We start from the raw sequence: 16177 nt of genomic DNA, 5'->3' as shown, positions 1-16177 counted from the left end.
ATAGCTATGCTCATTTTCTGGGAAACTGCTGTCCTTCCTGGTTGCAATGTGTCTTTGGTACATATTTTCTTTGAGTGTGGGTGGGTGGGGTGGGGGGTGGGGAAATGAGAAAAGATTTTGGGAAGTTTCAGTCTCTCGTATGTGTGTGTGTGTGTGTGTGTGTGTGTGTGTGTGTGTGTGTGTAAAACCTATGCATGTACATAGATTTAACTATTTACTAATTTATACCTATTACTTCTTAACTCAGGATGAGATCAAAATGCAAGCATGAGTCTCGCCTGGAATACAGACCGGTGTCCAGGCTCTGCCCTTGGCTAGGGAGCCACGGAGGCAGTCGGACCCGGGCTGAGCCTGCCTTGTGACCACTTCCTTCTTGGGCGCACCTCTTTGATGAAGAGAATTGCTGCCACTGGTTCTAGTCAAGAGACAGAGGCAGTCATGAGGGAGTTTGCCACAGAGGAGCCTCATCTGGCCTGGTTCTCGGACCACAGCACCGACACACTGGTAATTTCTGCACCTCTTCTGTAGGTAGCCTGGTGGATTCATCAGGCCATATCCTGATTCCTGGAATCTACGACCAAGTGGCTCCTATTACAGAGGAGGAAAAAACAATGTATGAAAACATTGATCTGGACCTACAGGAGTACCAGAAGAGCAGCCACGTTGAGAAATTTCTGTTTGATACCAAGGTATAACCGTTAACCGCACACACGCTCCACGAGAGGAACGCTGCAACACGCCATGTTGGTCTGGGCATCTTAGAACACAAGGCAGAGGTTAAGTCGCGGGCAGACTTGACATTCACAGCCGCGTTCCTCTGGTCTAGAAACAGCCAGTCCCAGGGAGCGGTTGGTTCAGGCTTGAGGCGTCTCACGATGAATAAAAGCTCATTTGACAGCAGCGTCTCTCCTCAGCAGTTTGTTCATTTAAATCCCATTCCACTTTCTGTCAGGGAGCTGAACTTCCTGAACGTTCAAAGATTGGGAGCCACCGCCTGAGACGCCAGCCCCAACGCCTGTAATCGTTCACGTGCTCAGGCGTTACCGGGACCTCTCAGGGCTGGTAGGCGAGCCCGTGCATTCCGTCCCCTGGGCTCCGAAGGAACTTAGAACTCAGAGCAGAAACCCTGAAGAAGTCAAAGTTTTTGTTCCTCCTCCTCCTTTTTGAAAGAGTGCTTTACCTGCTAGAGGCTGAGGGTGGCTTTAGTGGTTAAGATTGTGCGTTGCTCTCGCAGAGGACCTGAGTTCGGTTTGCAGGACGAATGTTGGGCGGCTCACAACCACCTGCCCGTCTAGTTCTAGGGGCTCTGACGTCCTGTTCTTGCCTCTTTCATCACTGTACTACATCCATATGCACACGACCCCCCTACACACATACGCACAGTCATACATACACAGAAACTAAGTAAACTGATAAAACTAAATCTTAAAAAAAATACCTTCCCGCTCAGATATTGGTCTGTGCTTGATTCCCCAGGAATCTGCCCCGAGAGCGCCAATCCATGCTGAGTAGACGTGCTGGAGTTTTCTGTGGGAGTGTATTTTCTTCCCACAGACTAACTTTGTGAAACTACACAAGAGAGAAATTGGCTTAAGTACTGAAGGCTCATTTAAGGAATTCTGAGGAATGAAATTTTCTGCACTCATTATCAGTGCATAGCACTGATTAGAAATTTATAATTAGATCCAGTTTCTTTTTAAACTATTATTCATTGGTTTATGATGATGTGTGTTGTTGTTGTTGTTATTATTATTATTATTATTATTATTATTATTATTATTATTATTATTATTATTACTACTACTACTACTATGTGTGTGACACATGTGGAGCCATAAGATGACTTCCAGGAGTTGGCCCACTCCTTCCATCTCGCTGAGGCAGGATCCTCTTGTTGGCTTTGCTCTCTGCATGCTGCAGGCTGGCTGGCCTGCGAGCTCCTGTTTCTATTCCCGCAGGAGAAGTGCAGGATTTCGGATGTGGGCCTCCACACCTGACTGTTTTACTTGGGTTCTGGGGACCAAACTCAGGTTGTCAGGCTCTGTGGCAGGTGCTTGTACCCACTGAGTCATTTCACGGACCCTGATTCCATTTCTGAACCAGCTCTCCTGGCAGGGAGACGTTCTGGGTAAGGCAGCAGCAGGGACAGCAGCAGGCAGCAAGGCAAGAAGCCTCGCATGCCAAAGGGAAAGTCTGCCTGTACTAGTCCAGATATAGCTAACTTGATGCTAACTAACTTATCAAGAGGGGGGTCTCAGGAAAATAGCTGTTGGAGACACAAACAATTTAATTCAGCTGAGGTTTCTCATTGCGGTGCTAGGGGAATGGCCCTAGGGCTTCATGCATGCTAAACAAGTGCACTATTGAGCTATATTCCTAATCCTTTTATCTATCTATCTGTCTGTCTGTCTATCTATCTATCATATATATATATATATATCACAACACACACACACACACACACACACACACACACCTTGAGACTAAATCTCACTATGTCTCTGTGGTTAGCCTTAAACTCACTATGTAGACCGGGCTAGCCTTGAACTCACAAAGATCTGCTTGCCTCTGTGCTGAGATTAAAGGTGCATGCAACCACAGCCGGCTTGCTTTTTATTTGGAGGTAGCATCTTGCCTAACTGAGGCTGGTCTCATACTCACTGAGGAGCCAAAGATGACCCTGAACTCCTGATTTTGTTGTCTCCACCTCCCAAATGCTGGGGACAGAGGCATATTCCACCAGGCCCAGATGATGTGGTGCTGGGTTGGGGACCCAGGGCTTTGTGCATGCTAGGCAAGCATTCTACACAATTGAGCCCCACCCAAGCCAGTCCTCAATCAGGTTTGAGTCACATGCTGTCTGCTTGGTTTAGGAGGAAGTCCTGATGCATCTGTGGAGATACCCATCTCTCTCCATCCACGGCATTGAGGGTGCGTTTGATGAGCCTGGAACGAAAACAGTCATCCCCAGCCGAGTCATAGGGAAGTTTTCAATCCGCCTAGTCCCTCACATGAGTCCATCTGTGGTGGAGACACAGGTAAGAGTGTCTGTTGTCACCAGGCTCGGCAGTGCCGTTCCTGGGCCCCACACACCGTGGCACACTGAGCAGTTGTTACTGAAGTCTCTCTGTTTTTTTCCAATATAAAGAATGGAAGAAATGCCAAGAACTCAATATGAGTGCTGGGTGGTGCACGCCTTTAATCCCAGCACTTGTGAGGCAGAGGCAGGTGGATTTCTGTGAGTTCGAGGCCAGTCTAGTCTACAAAACGAGTCCAGGATAGCCAAGGCTACACAGAGAAAACAAAAAACAAAAACAAACACACAAAAAGAGAACCCAACATGTGCTTACTCAGGGCAAATCTCCTTCCCCAGTTACACACGCAGTTACAGAAGTCAGATAAATAGCCACATGGGGTTGCCATGATGGGACATTTTTAAAAATTAGAAGGCAGCTATAAAGGCAAGATTGGTTTTACACAGAGATGGAGTAGGTAACTGGCTCCGCTCAGCTAGAGCCAGAAAATCCCAAACCTAATCATTTGTTACGGTGTTTGAAATCGGTGAGTTAAAAGCAGTCATTGTAAGGAAAGTACTGTCTGGAACTGGTTATCCATCTAAGTTATCAGCCCGCTATCAGTTCACCTCAAGTAGCTTAACAGGAAGTAGACTCTTGAATAAGGGAAGTAAGGAGATACCCACTGCACTCCCCAGTCTGTCTGCTCTGCTTTCCTCTTCCCTGGTCTGTACTGTAACTGCACTCTAAAGGTCTCCCTCCTTCCCTCCTGCTCTCCTTCCTTCTGGGACACTACTGTCTTATCTTACAATGCACATTGCTCAGGGGCCGGGCCTTCCTTGTCTCATCCACAGCTATGTCCTCAGCCACCTCGTGTTAACAAATACTACCTGAGGGAATGAACGAAGCCTCCTGGGAGGATTTCGTCAGCAGCCGCTGGGAAAGGAGTAAAGCGGGCTGCTGAAATGCCCCCTTCACGGTAGCTTGGAATTGCTCCCACTTTTCCAACTTGTCCATGATGCATACTGTCCCCTAAGTACTCACTAGAGTGCTACTAGGTCAAACACCAAAGGCACTGCAAGAGAGGAGCTCTGTTTGGATTATGTTTCACATTTTTTTTGTTTGGTTTTTTGAGACAGGGTTTCTCCGTAGCCCTGGCTGTTCTGGACTTGCATTGTAGACCAGGCTGGCCTCGAACTCACAGGGATCTACCTCCCGAGTGCTGGGATTAAAGGTGTGCACCACCACCGCCCGGCTATGTTTCATATTTTCAGCACAGCACTGTGGGGCAGGGACTGCGGTATGAGGGTTGAAGCACAATTAGAGCATGTGTCCCCTCAGGATCAAGCCCTTAGAAGCCCCTGAGCACTGTCACACACGCAGTGGCATAACCCAGGCATCACAGCGCTCCAGCTCCTCCTGCGGGATGTGCCCTGGTTTCTGGGTGGAAGACCATGCGCACTGCGTGAGCCATGCCCTCCATTGTTAGTGTCACCTTCTAGGTGAAGCAACATCTCGAAGCTGTGTTCTCTAAAAGAAGTAGTTTCAACAAGATGGCTGTTGCTATGGTGCTAGGACTCCACCCGTGGACTGCAAACACCGCGGACACTCAGTACCGTGCAGCACAAAGAGCCATCAGAACAGGTGGGACTTCAAGATATTTTGATTTACCGGTTTGCAGTGGGGCCAAGGCACTTTTAAAACTCAGATATCAACTTTTCTCTGTAACCAAGGTGTGTTAGTTGCAGTTCTCCAGAGGAACAGAATTCAGAATGAGTATGAACACACACACACACACATGCACACACACATGCACACATACACACACACAGAGTTCACACACACGCACACGCACACACACACACACAGAGTTTTAGTTTTGTTTTTTTGAGACCACCCCTGCTTGAGCCTGCTTCTTCGAGATTCCTGCATGCACTGAAGACCAGCTGAGACATCCAGCCTTGTGCACTGATCAGCTACTGTATTCTTGGACCTTCTGTTGGTACACAGCCATTGACAGACTAGCTAGACCACAGCCTATATGCCATTCTAATGCTTTCCCTTAATAGACACACACATAGAGACACAGACACACAAACACACACACACACACTCCTTAGATAAGTTCTGCTCCTCTAGAAAACCCTGATTAATACAATTACTATATGAATTGCTAAACATATGAGAAATCTTGTCTAACAAGCTACCAATCCTACAGCCAATAGTAATTATCCTGTCTGGTTTTTTGAGACAGGGTTTCTCAGTGTAGCCCTGGCTGTCCTGGACTCACATTGTACACCAGGCTGGCCTTGAACTCACAGCAATCTACCTGCCTCTGCTCCCCAGAGTGCTGGGATTACAGGCGTGTACAGCATGTGCCACTGCTCCAGGCCCCAATACTCTTTTTCTAAATTTCAGAACCTCCAGAAGCCAGCATGTTTTTGTCTGGCATGTTCTTAGAGGTAATGATCTTAACTGCTCACACGGCAGAGTCGTGGCCAGGATCTGTGTGGGCTGAGTGTGTTCGTGCACTTGGGTGCTGGCTTCCGGAGCACCAGGGAGAAGATATAGCCAGTGTATTTGCTTTCCATGGCAACAAAACTTAGCAGAAAGAGCAAAAGACGGAAGCCCAGGCCTTTTCTATTGATTTTTTTTTAGAGTTATTTTATTTTATGTGTTATGAGTGTTTTGCCTGTGTCTACATATGTGCACCAATTGGAGGTCAGAAGATGGTACCAGATGCTCTGGATGAAGTTATGGATGTTTGTGAGACCTTGTGAGCACTAGGAGCCAAGAGCTTCTGGAGGAGCAGCAAGTCTTCTTCCCCACACAGCCATCTCTCCAGCCCCACCCAGACCTTCTTCAATCACAAACTCTCTGCTGGAGTTGAGGGACTCAGATCTGAAAAAAATACAGAAAACTGCAAGTTTTAGAGCCATACCGTCATTTCTAATGGTCCTATTGGTGTTTGTTGTTGTTTTCTTTTGGGTTTTTTTTTTTGGGGGGGGGGGTTGAGATAGGGTTTCTCTGTGTGTAGCCTTGGCTGTCCTGGGACTCACTTTGTAGACAAGGCTGGCCTTGAACTCACAGAGATCCACCTGCCTCTGCCTCCTGAGCACGCCTGGCTTCCTAATGGTCCTACTGTTAGCATGTATTTTGCTAGTGATACGTCAAAGAGAAGCGTCAGGAAGGGGGACGATTGTCAAGCTGCAGCTGCTGAGTGACATGGTGAAACAGGACGGGCAAATAAGGAGTTATCAACATTAACCACCACACAAGACACAGTACTGTGTGCACAGAATGCCCCGTCCTGGTCCTTCCTGTGCTCCTCACAGCATCCTTCTCCAGGCCACAGAGCCCTTTGCTAAAGAGCATTGTGTTAGACGCTGAGAGCGAACCTGCTCTAAGAACAAGGCACATCACTTCTGGCTGCATTCTCACTTGCTTTTGTGAGGGCAGAGGAGGTGACACGGGCCTGGGAGATGGCTCTGCAGTTTAGAGCACTCGCTGGCCTTGCAGCTACTCAGGTTCAGTTCCCCGCATACACATGGTGGTTCACAACCATCAGTAAGTCTAAGTCCTGAGCATCCAGCGCCTGCTGCTGCTGCCCTCATGGCAACTGTTTCATTTCTTTATTTCCCACTCCACTGCTGGCAACTTTTCCTCAGAGCTAGAGAAGGAGCTAATCTCTATCTGGGACCAAGGGCAGCAGTTGCAACTACGTCATGAGGTGCCTTGAAAACTAGAAAAGAAGACTATGGGCCAGGGTTAGTGGCGCATGTCTTTAATCCCAGCACTCGGGAGGCAGAGGCAGGTGGATCGCTGTGAGTTTGAGGCCAGCCTGGGCTACAAAAGCAAGTTCAGGACAGCCAGGACTGTTACTCAGAGAAACCCTGTCTCGAAAAACCTTAAAACAAACAAACAAACAAACAAACAAAAGATTATGACATTAGGGTGATAGGTAAGGACAGCTATCCTCCTATATGTCACCATACAACAACAACAACTTCCCTCTTCTACAGTGTCTAATTCATGAAGGTGATGATTATCTTTAGCTGTCAATTTGATGCAAATGAGAATCACCTAGAAAGAGAATCTCAACAAAGAATTGCCTAGAGCCTAGCACGTTGGGGTGTGGGGGATTGTGTTAATTAAGTTCATTGATAAGGAAAGACTCAGCCCACACTGGGTAGCACCTCTCCCTATCCAGGGTATCCTGAACAACTGTGATCTGGGACTGGTCATCCTGTCTATTTGAGGCTGACTACAATGATGAACTCTAATTTGGAGCTGTAAAATGACACCATCCTGTCTCCCCTAAATCGTCTCTGTCAGGGGCTTTATCACAACAGAAGTGAAACCAGAACAGAGATGTGAACATATCCTTTTGAGTCTTTGCAAAATATGCACAACATTTTCCAACTATAGGAGACTATGACACCACATTGACGTGAGGACACTTTGTGAAGCAGCTGAGTGGTACCCTGTAGGAGGGGCAGGGGTGTGGAAGACAAGAAGATCCCGAGGAATAGAAGGGATTAAGGAGAAGCAACAATACGAGACTGGATGGGGTCTCAATCAGATCCAAGAACAGAAGAAAGGAAAGGAGAAAGGCTGGGCATGGTGGTGCACACCTGTAGTCCCAGCACTCTGGAGGCAGAGGCAGAGGCAGATGGAGCTCTGTGAGTTCGAGGCCAGCCTGGTCTACAAAGCAAGTTCCAGGACTTCCAGGAATACAGAGAGAAACCCTGTCTTGGTCGGGGGTGGGGGGAGGGGGAGAAAGATGGAAAGACCGTATTATTAAAGTCTGGAGTGCCGTTATTTGTTAGGGGACTTTGCCCTCTATGCCGGACACAGTAGCTTCTCTCTTGAAGTCAGAGCATCTATAACTACTAGCAGAAGGCCCTCGCGGTGTTAGAGAGAATAGCATCTCTTTGTAAAAGGAGGAACTGCAGCAGAGGCCACAAGAAAATCTTCACAGCGGACGTAAGAGGCCGTGCTCCTCCATGGGTAGATATAATGGTTAACAATTCCAGGCATAAGGAGACTTTTTTTTTTTTTTTTTTTGGTGGTGTAGCTACCTGCAAGTTGCCTGTGCTCTTGTATCTAATACCAATTGAACTCATTGGGACACAAAGCTGGACTTTAGTGAGACTGTTTTTCTTTGTTGTGTTGGTGCCTTGGCTGGAGTAAATAAATGTTTGTTCATCTTTTCCCAGGAAAAGCCTTACAACATTAGTAGATAAAATGTATCTCTGTTAAGCCAGGCAGTTCTGGTTCACTCTTTTAATTCCTGCACTCCGGAAACAGAGGCAGATGGATCTCTGTGAGTTCAAGTCCAGCCTTGTCTACAGAGCTAGTTCCAAAACAGCCAAGGCTACACAGAGACACCCTATTTCGAAAAACCAAACAAGAAAAAAAAATCAAAGAAAAAGAGAAAAGGAAATATGTACCAATGTCTCTTAGTTTCAGATTCTTGGCTGTTGCACAATAGTTACATTAGATATTTATAGGAAGAAAGCAGGGTTAGTACAATTTCTCTAAAGTCTATTTTTTTCACCTTGGTTCAAAATTAAAATTTTAATACAAGTATGCTCACATCCTTTGAGACAAGGTTTCTCTGTGTAGCCTGGACTATCCTGGACTCGCTTTGTAGACCAGGCTAGCCTCAAACTCACAGTGATGTGCCTGCCTCTGCTGGGATTACAGGCAAGTGGCAACACCCTTGGCTCCTTACATACATTTTTAAGTCTAGCACCTGGAAGGCAACAGATTTTTCGTTTGACAGAAGCCTAGACTGTATAGTGAATTCCATGGCACCTTGGGCTACATGACAAGACCCCAAAGGAATAAAGAAAAGCACACATTACTCCACTTGTAGTCCTGTCATGATTTATTCTAGTGCATTCCTTCCCTGTGTTTCAGTGTTTGGAGTCGATCCTGATATGATCCAGGATGGGTCAACCATTCCAATTGCTAAAATATTCCAGGATATCACACAAAAGAGTGTGATGATGCTCCCGCTGGGGTCCGTGAACGATGGAGAACACTCTCAGAACGAGAAGATGAACAGGTGAGCTGACCCTGTGAAGGTGGAGGGCGCTATGCCACCCTGTGCACTAGCCTTGTGTGAACCTGGACAAAAACAGACCTGGTCGGGTAAAGACCTGATGCATATTGTTACAATAAATTGTATCGGTTTGGCCTAGGAAGCCAATAACTGATGCAGAGTCTGAAATGTACTTTAAAGCTGCAAGCACTATGCTGAGCAGAATCTAAACTGATTCTAATCTACTTGTAAGCTAAAACAAACTACTCTAAACCTTAGAACATACATATATCCCAAGCACTTGCCAATCTGATCCTCGGAGGCTTCTTCCTTCTTCCCCATCAACTTCCTCTCTCCCTGTCAACTGTCAATTCTTGGCTCCGCCCCCCTCCAGGAAGTCCTGCCTTCTACTGCCTATTCTTCTGCCCAGCTGATTGGCTAAACAACGTTTTATTGACAGTTGTTACATCCACTCAAGACATTCCTCGATACTTAATCTCCCAAATTCCTCAAATTAAGCCTCTTCTCAGACCACCGCCTTCCTCGTGTGTCTTCATACGGGAGGGCTAGAGCTGAGGAGAGAGAAGGAGTGATGAGGAGCAGGAGATGGTCCTGATGGAGGCCAGCAAGGGGCTCTGCTGCTTCTTCCCCTGCAAGTTCACCAGCACCATGGGGCTATGGGACATCCCCTCACATCATTTACGTTTAGTCATCTCCTTGGAAGGCTCTCCCTCCAGTGCTGTCACATCGCAGGTTGGAGTTTCAACATACGGATTTGGGGGCTGTGACATTTGGTGTATAACAAAGGACATTTAGGAGGGCTTGACATGAACATATCCACAGATTATATAAGCCTCCAAACCAGCGACAAGCAGGAACGTTTGAGTCTCCAATCTCTGTTATGTCAATGGTGAGAAACCAAAGAAAGCCAGGTGGGGCAGGAATCCTAGGCCCCAAGGAGGCTAAGGCAGGGGCAGAGCAAAGCACACAGAGAGTGAGCCTTTGAGGTTGAGTCCAGGATTAATTGTCTCCTCTTCCTTATCTTCCCCCTCCTTTTTCTCTCCCTGCCCCGACACTTCCCCCTCCCTCTTCCTCCTCTTCCTCCTGATTGCTGTCCTGACCGCAGCATCTCCCTCTGGACCTCTGGCTGGCCTGGGGATATCTCTGGCTTTAAGGCTGCAATGATCCTTTTGCCACTGTTTTCCAAATGCTGGGATTAGGCCATTTGAAACCACATCTGGATATCTTGTTTGTTTTGGGTTTTTTCGAGACAAGAGTTTCTCTATGTTATCTCGGCTGTCCTGGACTTGCTTTGTAGACCAGGCTGGCCTCGAACTCGCAGCGATCCACCTGCCTCTGCCTCCGGAGTGCTGGGATTAAAGGCGTGTACAACCACGCCCAGCTCTGGATATCTTCTTAATAACAAAGTCATTTTCCTTTTGGATTTCCCAAGTGACTTCATCCTAGGATCTCAGAAGCATGCTAAGTACTTCAGATCAATGGATTTATAACACATACAACTTTTCTGTGGACACGGCTGAATACGTTCCTTCTCATGTGAGTGAAAATGTGTTTTCTTCTTTTTGTTTTTGTTAGGTGGAACTACATACAGGGGTCCAAATTATTCGCTGCCTTTTTCTTGGAGTTGTCAAAGCAACATTCACGTCAATAGGTGCCTTCCAGTGTGTTCTGACAGATCTATGCCATCAGACCCTGGGTAAAGCTGGAGTTGGAAAAAATTCAGAAAATGTGGATCCCATTTAAAATGTCCAGGGATATTTGGACCGACAATAAAACCTGTGAAAGGCATGGACATTGGAAATGGTTTAGCATTCCCTCTGTCTCTTACCTTCCTAAAGTCATAGCTGCCTCACCTTCACTTCCCTGAGCCCAGGGCAGCAGGCTGGGACCGGACTCAGCACAGCCCTCTAGCACAGGGGTGGATGTCTCCGATCAGTCAGAGTCTCCCTTTCAGTCCCACTGGCTCAGGCTTTCCAGGCTCTGTGAACTATGGTGGCCGATCCTTGCACCCAGTCTCTTAGGACTCGAATCACCTTCGCCCCTGTTCCCTTCATAAGGAGAGCGGTGGCATGCGCCACAGGCTGCAGTTATTGGCCTGAGGGTTCAGTTTTAGAAGAGTTCCTAGGGCATGCCTCCGCATTAACTTCTTGCCTTTCCCTCACTGGATCTCTCCAGTTTCTTGAACATTCTGAAGTGAAATGAGCAATGTTCATCCCTCACGAGATTTGGAATCCTTGCGCAAAGATGAGTTTTTATTTAATTCCAAACTTCTTCATCTTTACCATGACTGATGCCACCTGCTCAGCCCCTCGCCCTCGACTCTTCCTACCCATCAACAAAATCCCCTCCCTGACACATGTGTACCCACCATCCTACCAGCGGAATCCACCCTGATAGGGCTTCTCTCACCCCACTGAAAGTTTACTCAATGACTATCTCTGGATTGCTCAAAGGCTTTACTAGCGCCAGTGTTAGATGGGGAGCTAATCAGCTCTGACGCCACCAAGACATTCTCGTTCGAAGCTTTCAGCTACATCTGCATTCACTAATCACTGTAGTTAACCATCTTGCTGGGCTTGATTGGGCTTGATGGTGCAAACACTACAAAAAGTTAATTTTAAAAAAATAATGGAGTGTATATAAATAAACCAGTCTTTAGAAATTCAATATTTAAACAACATTAATAGAAAAGACTTTGAAGCCTTATTTTAAATGCTTCTCTCATGATCCCCAATAAAAACAATCCATCACAAGTTTTCCTTCATCTTTCTTCCATCTGTTAGCTATTGAAATGTCACTTTTCAAATTTGCTGGATCACATTAAAGATGAGTGGCTGAGACGCTGACTCTGGGCAACATGAGGAGCTGGGTTTGGATTCCCAACACCCACAGTGTGGCTGGATGCAGTGGCAAGCACTGATAGCCCAGCACTGGGGACCGAGTTGTCACATTGGCCAGCTGCTCTAGCCAATCAGTGAGAGACTAAACAATAGTGTTCTCACGTGCTCTCATCCCCACAGGTCCCACGAGACACTGCACAACTTTAGGTGTCCAGTAGGAAGTGAATTCACTGTGAACATGTGTTTTAAAGACTTATTATTTATGTGTCTGTGTGTGTCTTGTATGTTCATGAACACACTTGCAGGCACCAGTGGAGGCCAGCAGAGGGCATCTGATCCTCTGGAGCTGGAGTTCAAAAAACCAGCTGAGCTGCCTGTGGGTACCGGGATCTGAACTGTCCTTTGCAAGATGAGCAAAACTAGACAGCCAGCTCTCCAGAGGCAAATGATAACATTTTAAATATTATCTATCTATCTATTTACTTATTTATTTTGAGACAGGGGTTCAAACAGGTTTGAGACCGGTTTTCAGACAGCCTTGGCTGTCCTGGACTCACTTTGTAGACCGGGTTGGCCTTGAACTCCACAGTGATCCACCTGCCTCTGCCTCTCAAGTGCTGGGATTAAAGGCATGCACCACCACCGCCCAGCCTTAAATGGTATTTTTTATATGTATATATATTTAGGTTTGACTACTTTGAGTGTGTAATGGCTAATGATGAATTAAGTTAATTTTAGATCTTGACTGTGTAAAACAATGCAAACACTTGCCTTTATGTTAGTATGTCTGTGGTTAGATGTATCATGACTTGTTGACTTTTTTTTTCACTTATTTTTTATGTGCATTGGTGTTTTACCTGCATAAATGTCTGTGTGAAGGGGTTGGATCCCCTGGAATTGGAGTTACAAACAACTGTGACCTTCCTGCCACATGGATGCTGGGAGTTGACCCAGGTCCTTCAAGAGAGCAGCCAGTGCTCTGAGCTATTTCTGCAGCCCCAATTTGTTGCTCTGTAGTTAGTGCCGCTGCCTCTCATAACATGGAAACTAAACCTCAGGCTAAAGGCCTCTACCTGTTTGTTTTGCCCTTTGACCACGCCTGCCCATCCATGTTGAATATTGTAGATTCCCTAGCAAAGAAGACTGGCGACTTCCTCTTGTGATGAGGAAGAAAGCTTTGTGAGGCCCTGGGAAGCAGAGGCTAGGCTGAGGGCATTTTGTTCCCTGCTCAGCTCCGAAGCCTTGCTGACGGGTAAAGTACGAGGATGTTTCGAACGCAAGAAGTTTTCAGCGCTGATGAAATGACGCTCTCTCCCCCAGTGTGGTTGATAAGGGAAGTGGTGGTAGATGTAATAACTATAATTTCTCAACAGTTAGGATAAGTAAATAAATGTTCCTGAACTATTTTAGTTTGGGTAGAAGTGAAGAGAAAAAAAAAAGCCATTATGTCGACAAATCTTATTTTAAAACACTATGGTAGTGTAATTCCTTGTTCTAGACGGGGGAAAAAACATGTCAGGGAAATTATGCCTTTCACCATAGGAGAAAATATGAAGTTTTAAATTATCTCACCTCCCACACTGAAATTCACCAAAACACATTCAGAAGGAGCTAAGATTTAAAATTCTAGTGTGGGTGTTTAGCATACATATTGGCACTGGTATTGTAAGTAGGCATTTGGCTGTAACACCAAAACTGTGACAGGGAATTTGAACATTAGATGGCACTGTGAAATTAGTCACCAGGAATGACCAACCTCCCTCTCAAATTGTAAATTATGATTATCAAATAAACGACACTATTTAAAGTCTATCTACACCCCACTTTCAGAACCAGAAGGCTAAGATCTGGAATCCTTCAGTGGGTAAAAATAGGGAGCAAGGGTCTGGAAAGGAGGGCCACACAGGAGAACACTAGATTCCGGTGCTCTGCCTACATCACAGTGTGAGGCAGGCTTGTCCTTCCAGCGTAGGATGGAGGAAATAAATGGGGCTTAGTTGCTTACCGTGGCAAAAGAAACAAAGCGTGAGTGAAAATACTGACTGAACAACTGTTGGTTAAAACAATGCAAGTCACCACCATCATCACCACCTCCACCACCATCACATCAGCACCACCACTACCACCACCACCTCCACAGCTCTCTAGTGCTTATCAGGGGACCACATGTGTGTTGGGCACGCTGTCTTTTGTTAGAGTGGTAGTGATCATCTCAATGGCTGGGTTTAGTGAATTCTCTCCAGGGTCCAGTAACACGGCTCATCAGGTAAAGATGCTGGTCCACAAGCCTGGTCTGATGCCCTGGACCTACAGGGTGGAAGGAGAGGGTCTTCTACAAGTTATCCTCTGACCTCCCCATACGTGTGCCATGGCACACATGCAAGAACACACACACACACACACACACACACACACACACACACACATTTTTATTTTTGGTTTCTCTAAGACAGGATTTCTATGTGTAATAGCCCTGGCTGTCCTGGACTCCCTTTGTAGACAAGACTGGCCTCAAACTCAGAGAGATCCACCTGCCTTTGCCTCCCCGAGTGCTGGGATTACAGGCGTGTACTACTGTGCCTAGCTACACACAAATGTTCAAATAAATCCCGGTAAGGAGGGAGGGGGGACTCATGAAGCACCTCCCCTCGGGTATGTAAGCAATAACCAATCTCAGAGAGTGGAGATCTTTACAGTGCAGTTATCAATCCTTTGAGACGTTCATATAATGTGACCTTGCTCTGTCCCCTCCTCTCAGGTCTACTTCCACCTCCTCATTCCCTCAACGTCATGTCCTGTTTGCTTCGTAAGGAGTAAGACCAATCTGTGCTGCTCATATACTCCTGGCTGTGAGGCCATGCCCTGGCCTGTGGTGGAGCTATTAGGAGCTGTGACTTAAAAAAAGCTAACGAACATCTGACTCTTTTTTTTTTTTTCCAAGACAGGGTTTATCTTTGTATCCTTGGCTATCCTGGACTCGCTTTGTAGACCAGGCTGTCCTGGAACTCAGAGAGATCCACCTGCCTCTGCCTCCCGGGTGCTGGGATTACAGGCGTGCGCCACCACCGCAGCTGGTTCTCTTTTCTTGAGAACCTACAAGTTATCCAGAGCTCCTTAGTTAGGGGTGGGGGCTCACGAGGCCCCTTTTCCTCCATGGTAGAATGCTGGCTGCCAACTATAGCTGCTCTGAGTTCTTCAGAGCAGCTGCCTGCATGTCAGTAAGACACCGTTTCAGCTTAGTCCTTCCCAACCTCTGGCTTTTAGACTCGTTTCCCTCCCTTTTTTCTTTGATAATCTTTGACCCTCGGTGTCAGGGGCACACGATAGGGGTCCCGTTTGTGAACGAGCATGCCACTGACACTTACTCCCTGCACTGTGCATGTTGTAAAGACTGTTTCATTTGAGACAGGCTCTAACTCTGTAGACCAGGATGGCTGGATATCCACAGAGCCCGCCCTTGCCTCTCAAACCCTGGGACTATGGGTGTGCTCCACATGCCTGAGGAAGACAGTCTTCGGCAGTGGAATGAATGGCCTGAAAACGTCCCAGGGCCCTCTAGGGACACAGCTTTGGTGAGTGAGTCCCAATGTTGGAGTGGGGCTTTTCAGTGCTCCAGCTGGCTGAGTCAGCCAGGCCCTGTATAACCCCAACAAACACCTTAGTTCACAAAAGATGGACTTAGGAGGGAGAGTTTCTTTGCTCTGTCTTTGCTCTTGGAATCAGGGGTGAATACAGACCCCTCAGGAAAACCCGCATACTGTAAGTCAAGGGTAAGAAAGGAACAGCTCTCACCTATCTACCAAGAGATACGTTACTCTGACGTCAAATAGGAGTGGCCATGCGCAGAGAACACAGGTATAGGTTTCCCCAAATACCATGTTCCAAAGTAGTAACAGTTGGCTAGCCTGGAACTTGCTATCTAGCCCAGGCTGGCCCTGAATGTGGAGAGGTCTACCTGCCTCTGCCTTCTGAGTGCTGAGATAAAAGATGTGCGCCACTATGCCTGGCCTTCATGAAGCTTTCTTTTCTTTTCATTTTGTTTTCCTTTCTTTTTGGGGTTGGGGGGTTGAGACAGGGTTTCTCTGTGTAGCCTTGGCCATCCTGGACTCACTTTGTAGACCAAGCTGGCCTGTAACTCGCAGTGATCTGCCTGCCTCTGCCTCCCGAGTGCTGGGATTAAAGGCGCGCACCACCATGTCTGGCATGGAGTTTTCACAGTAACAGGATAGAATTATAAGTCGATGTATGTTCTG

General features: G+C 46.9%; 1 protein-coding gene across 2 annotated transcripts in view; it reads left to right on the top strand.

Moving 5' to 3' along the window:
* Positions 1–10782, top strand: part of Cndp1 (carnosine dipeptidase 1) — a 30358-nt gene extending 19576 nt beyond the window's left edge. For both annotated transcript variants that reach the window (XM_051163872.1, XM_051163873.1), the window contains exons 7-11: positions 529–689; positions 2874–3038; positions 4517–4658; positions 8940–9087; positions 10660–10782. In XM_051163872.1, coding sequence (XP_051019829.1) covers positions 529–689; positions 2874–3038; positions 4517–4658; positions 8940–9087; positions 10660–10735 — 692 coding nt within the window. In that variant the 3' untranslated portion in view covers positions 10736–10782. The remainder of the gene's footprint in view (positions 1–528; positions 690–2873; positions 3039–4516; positions 4659–8939; positions 9088–10659) is intronic.
* Positions 10783–16177: the final 5395 nt, after the last annotated feature.

The sequence above is a fragment of the Acomys russatus genome, chromosome 20, assembly GCF_903995435.1.
Source record: "Acomys russatus chromosome 20, mAcoRus1.1, whole genome shotgun sequence".
Classification (NCBI taxonomy): domain Eukaryota; kingdom Metazoa; phylum Chordata; class Mammalia; order Rodentia; family Muridae; genus Acomys; species Acomys russatus.
This window is presented reverse-complemented; position numbering and strand designations above follow the sequence as displayed.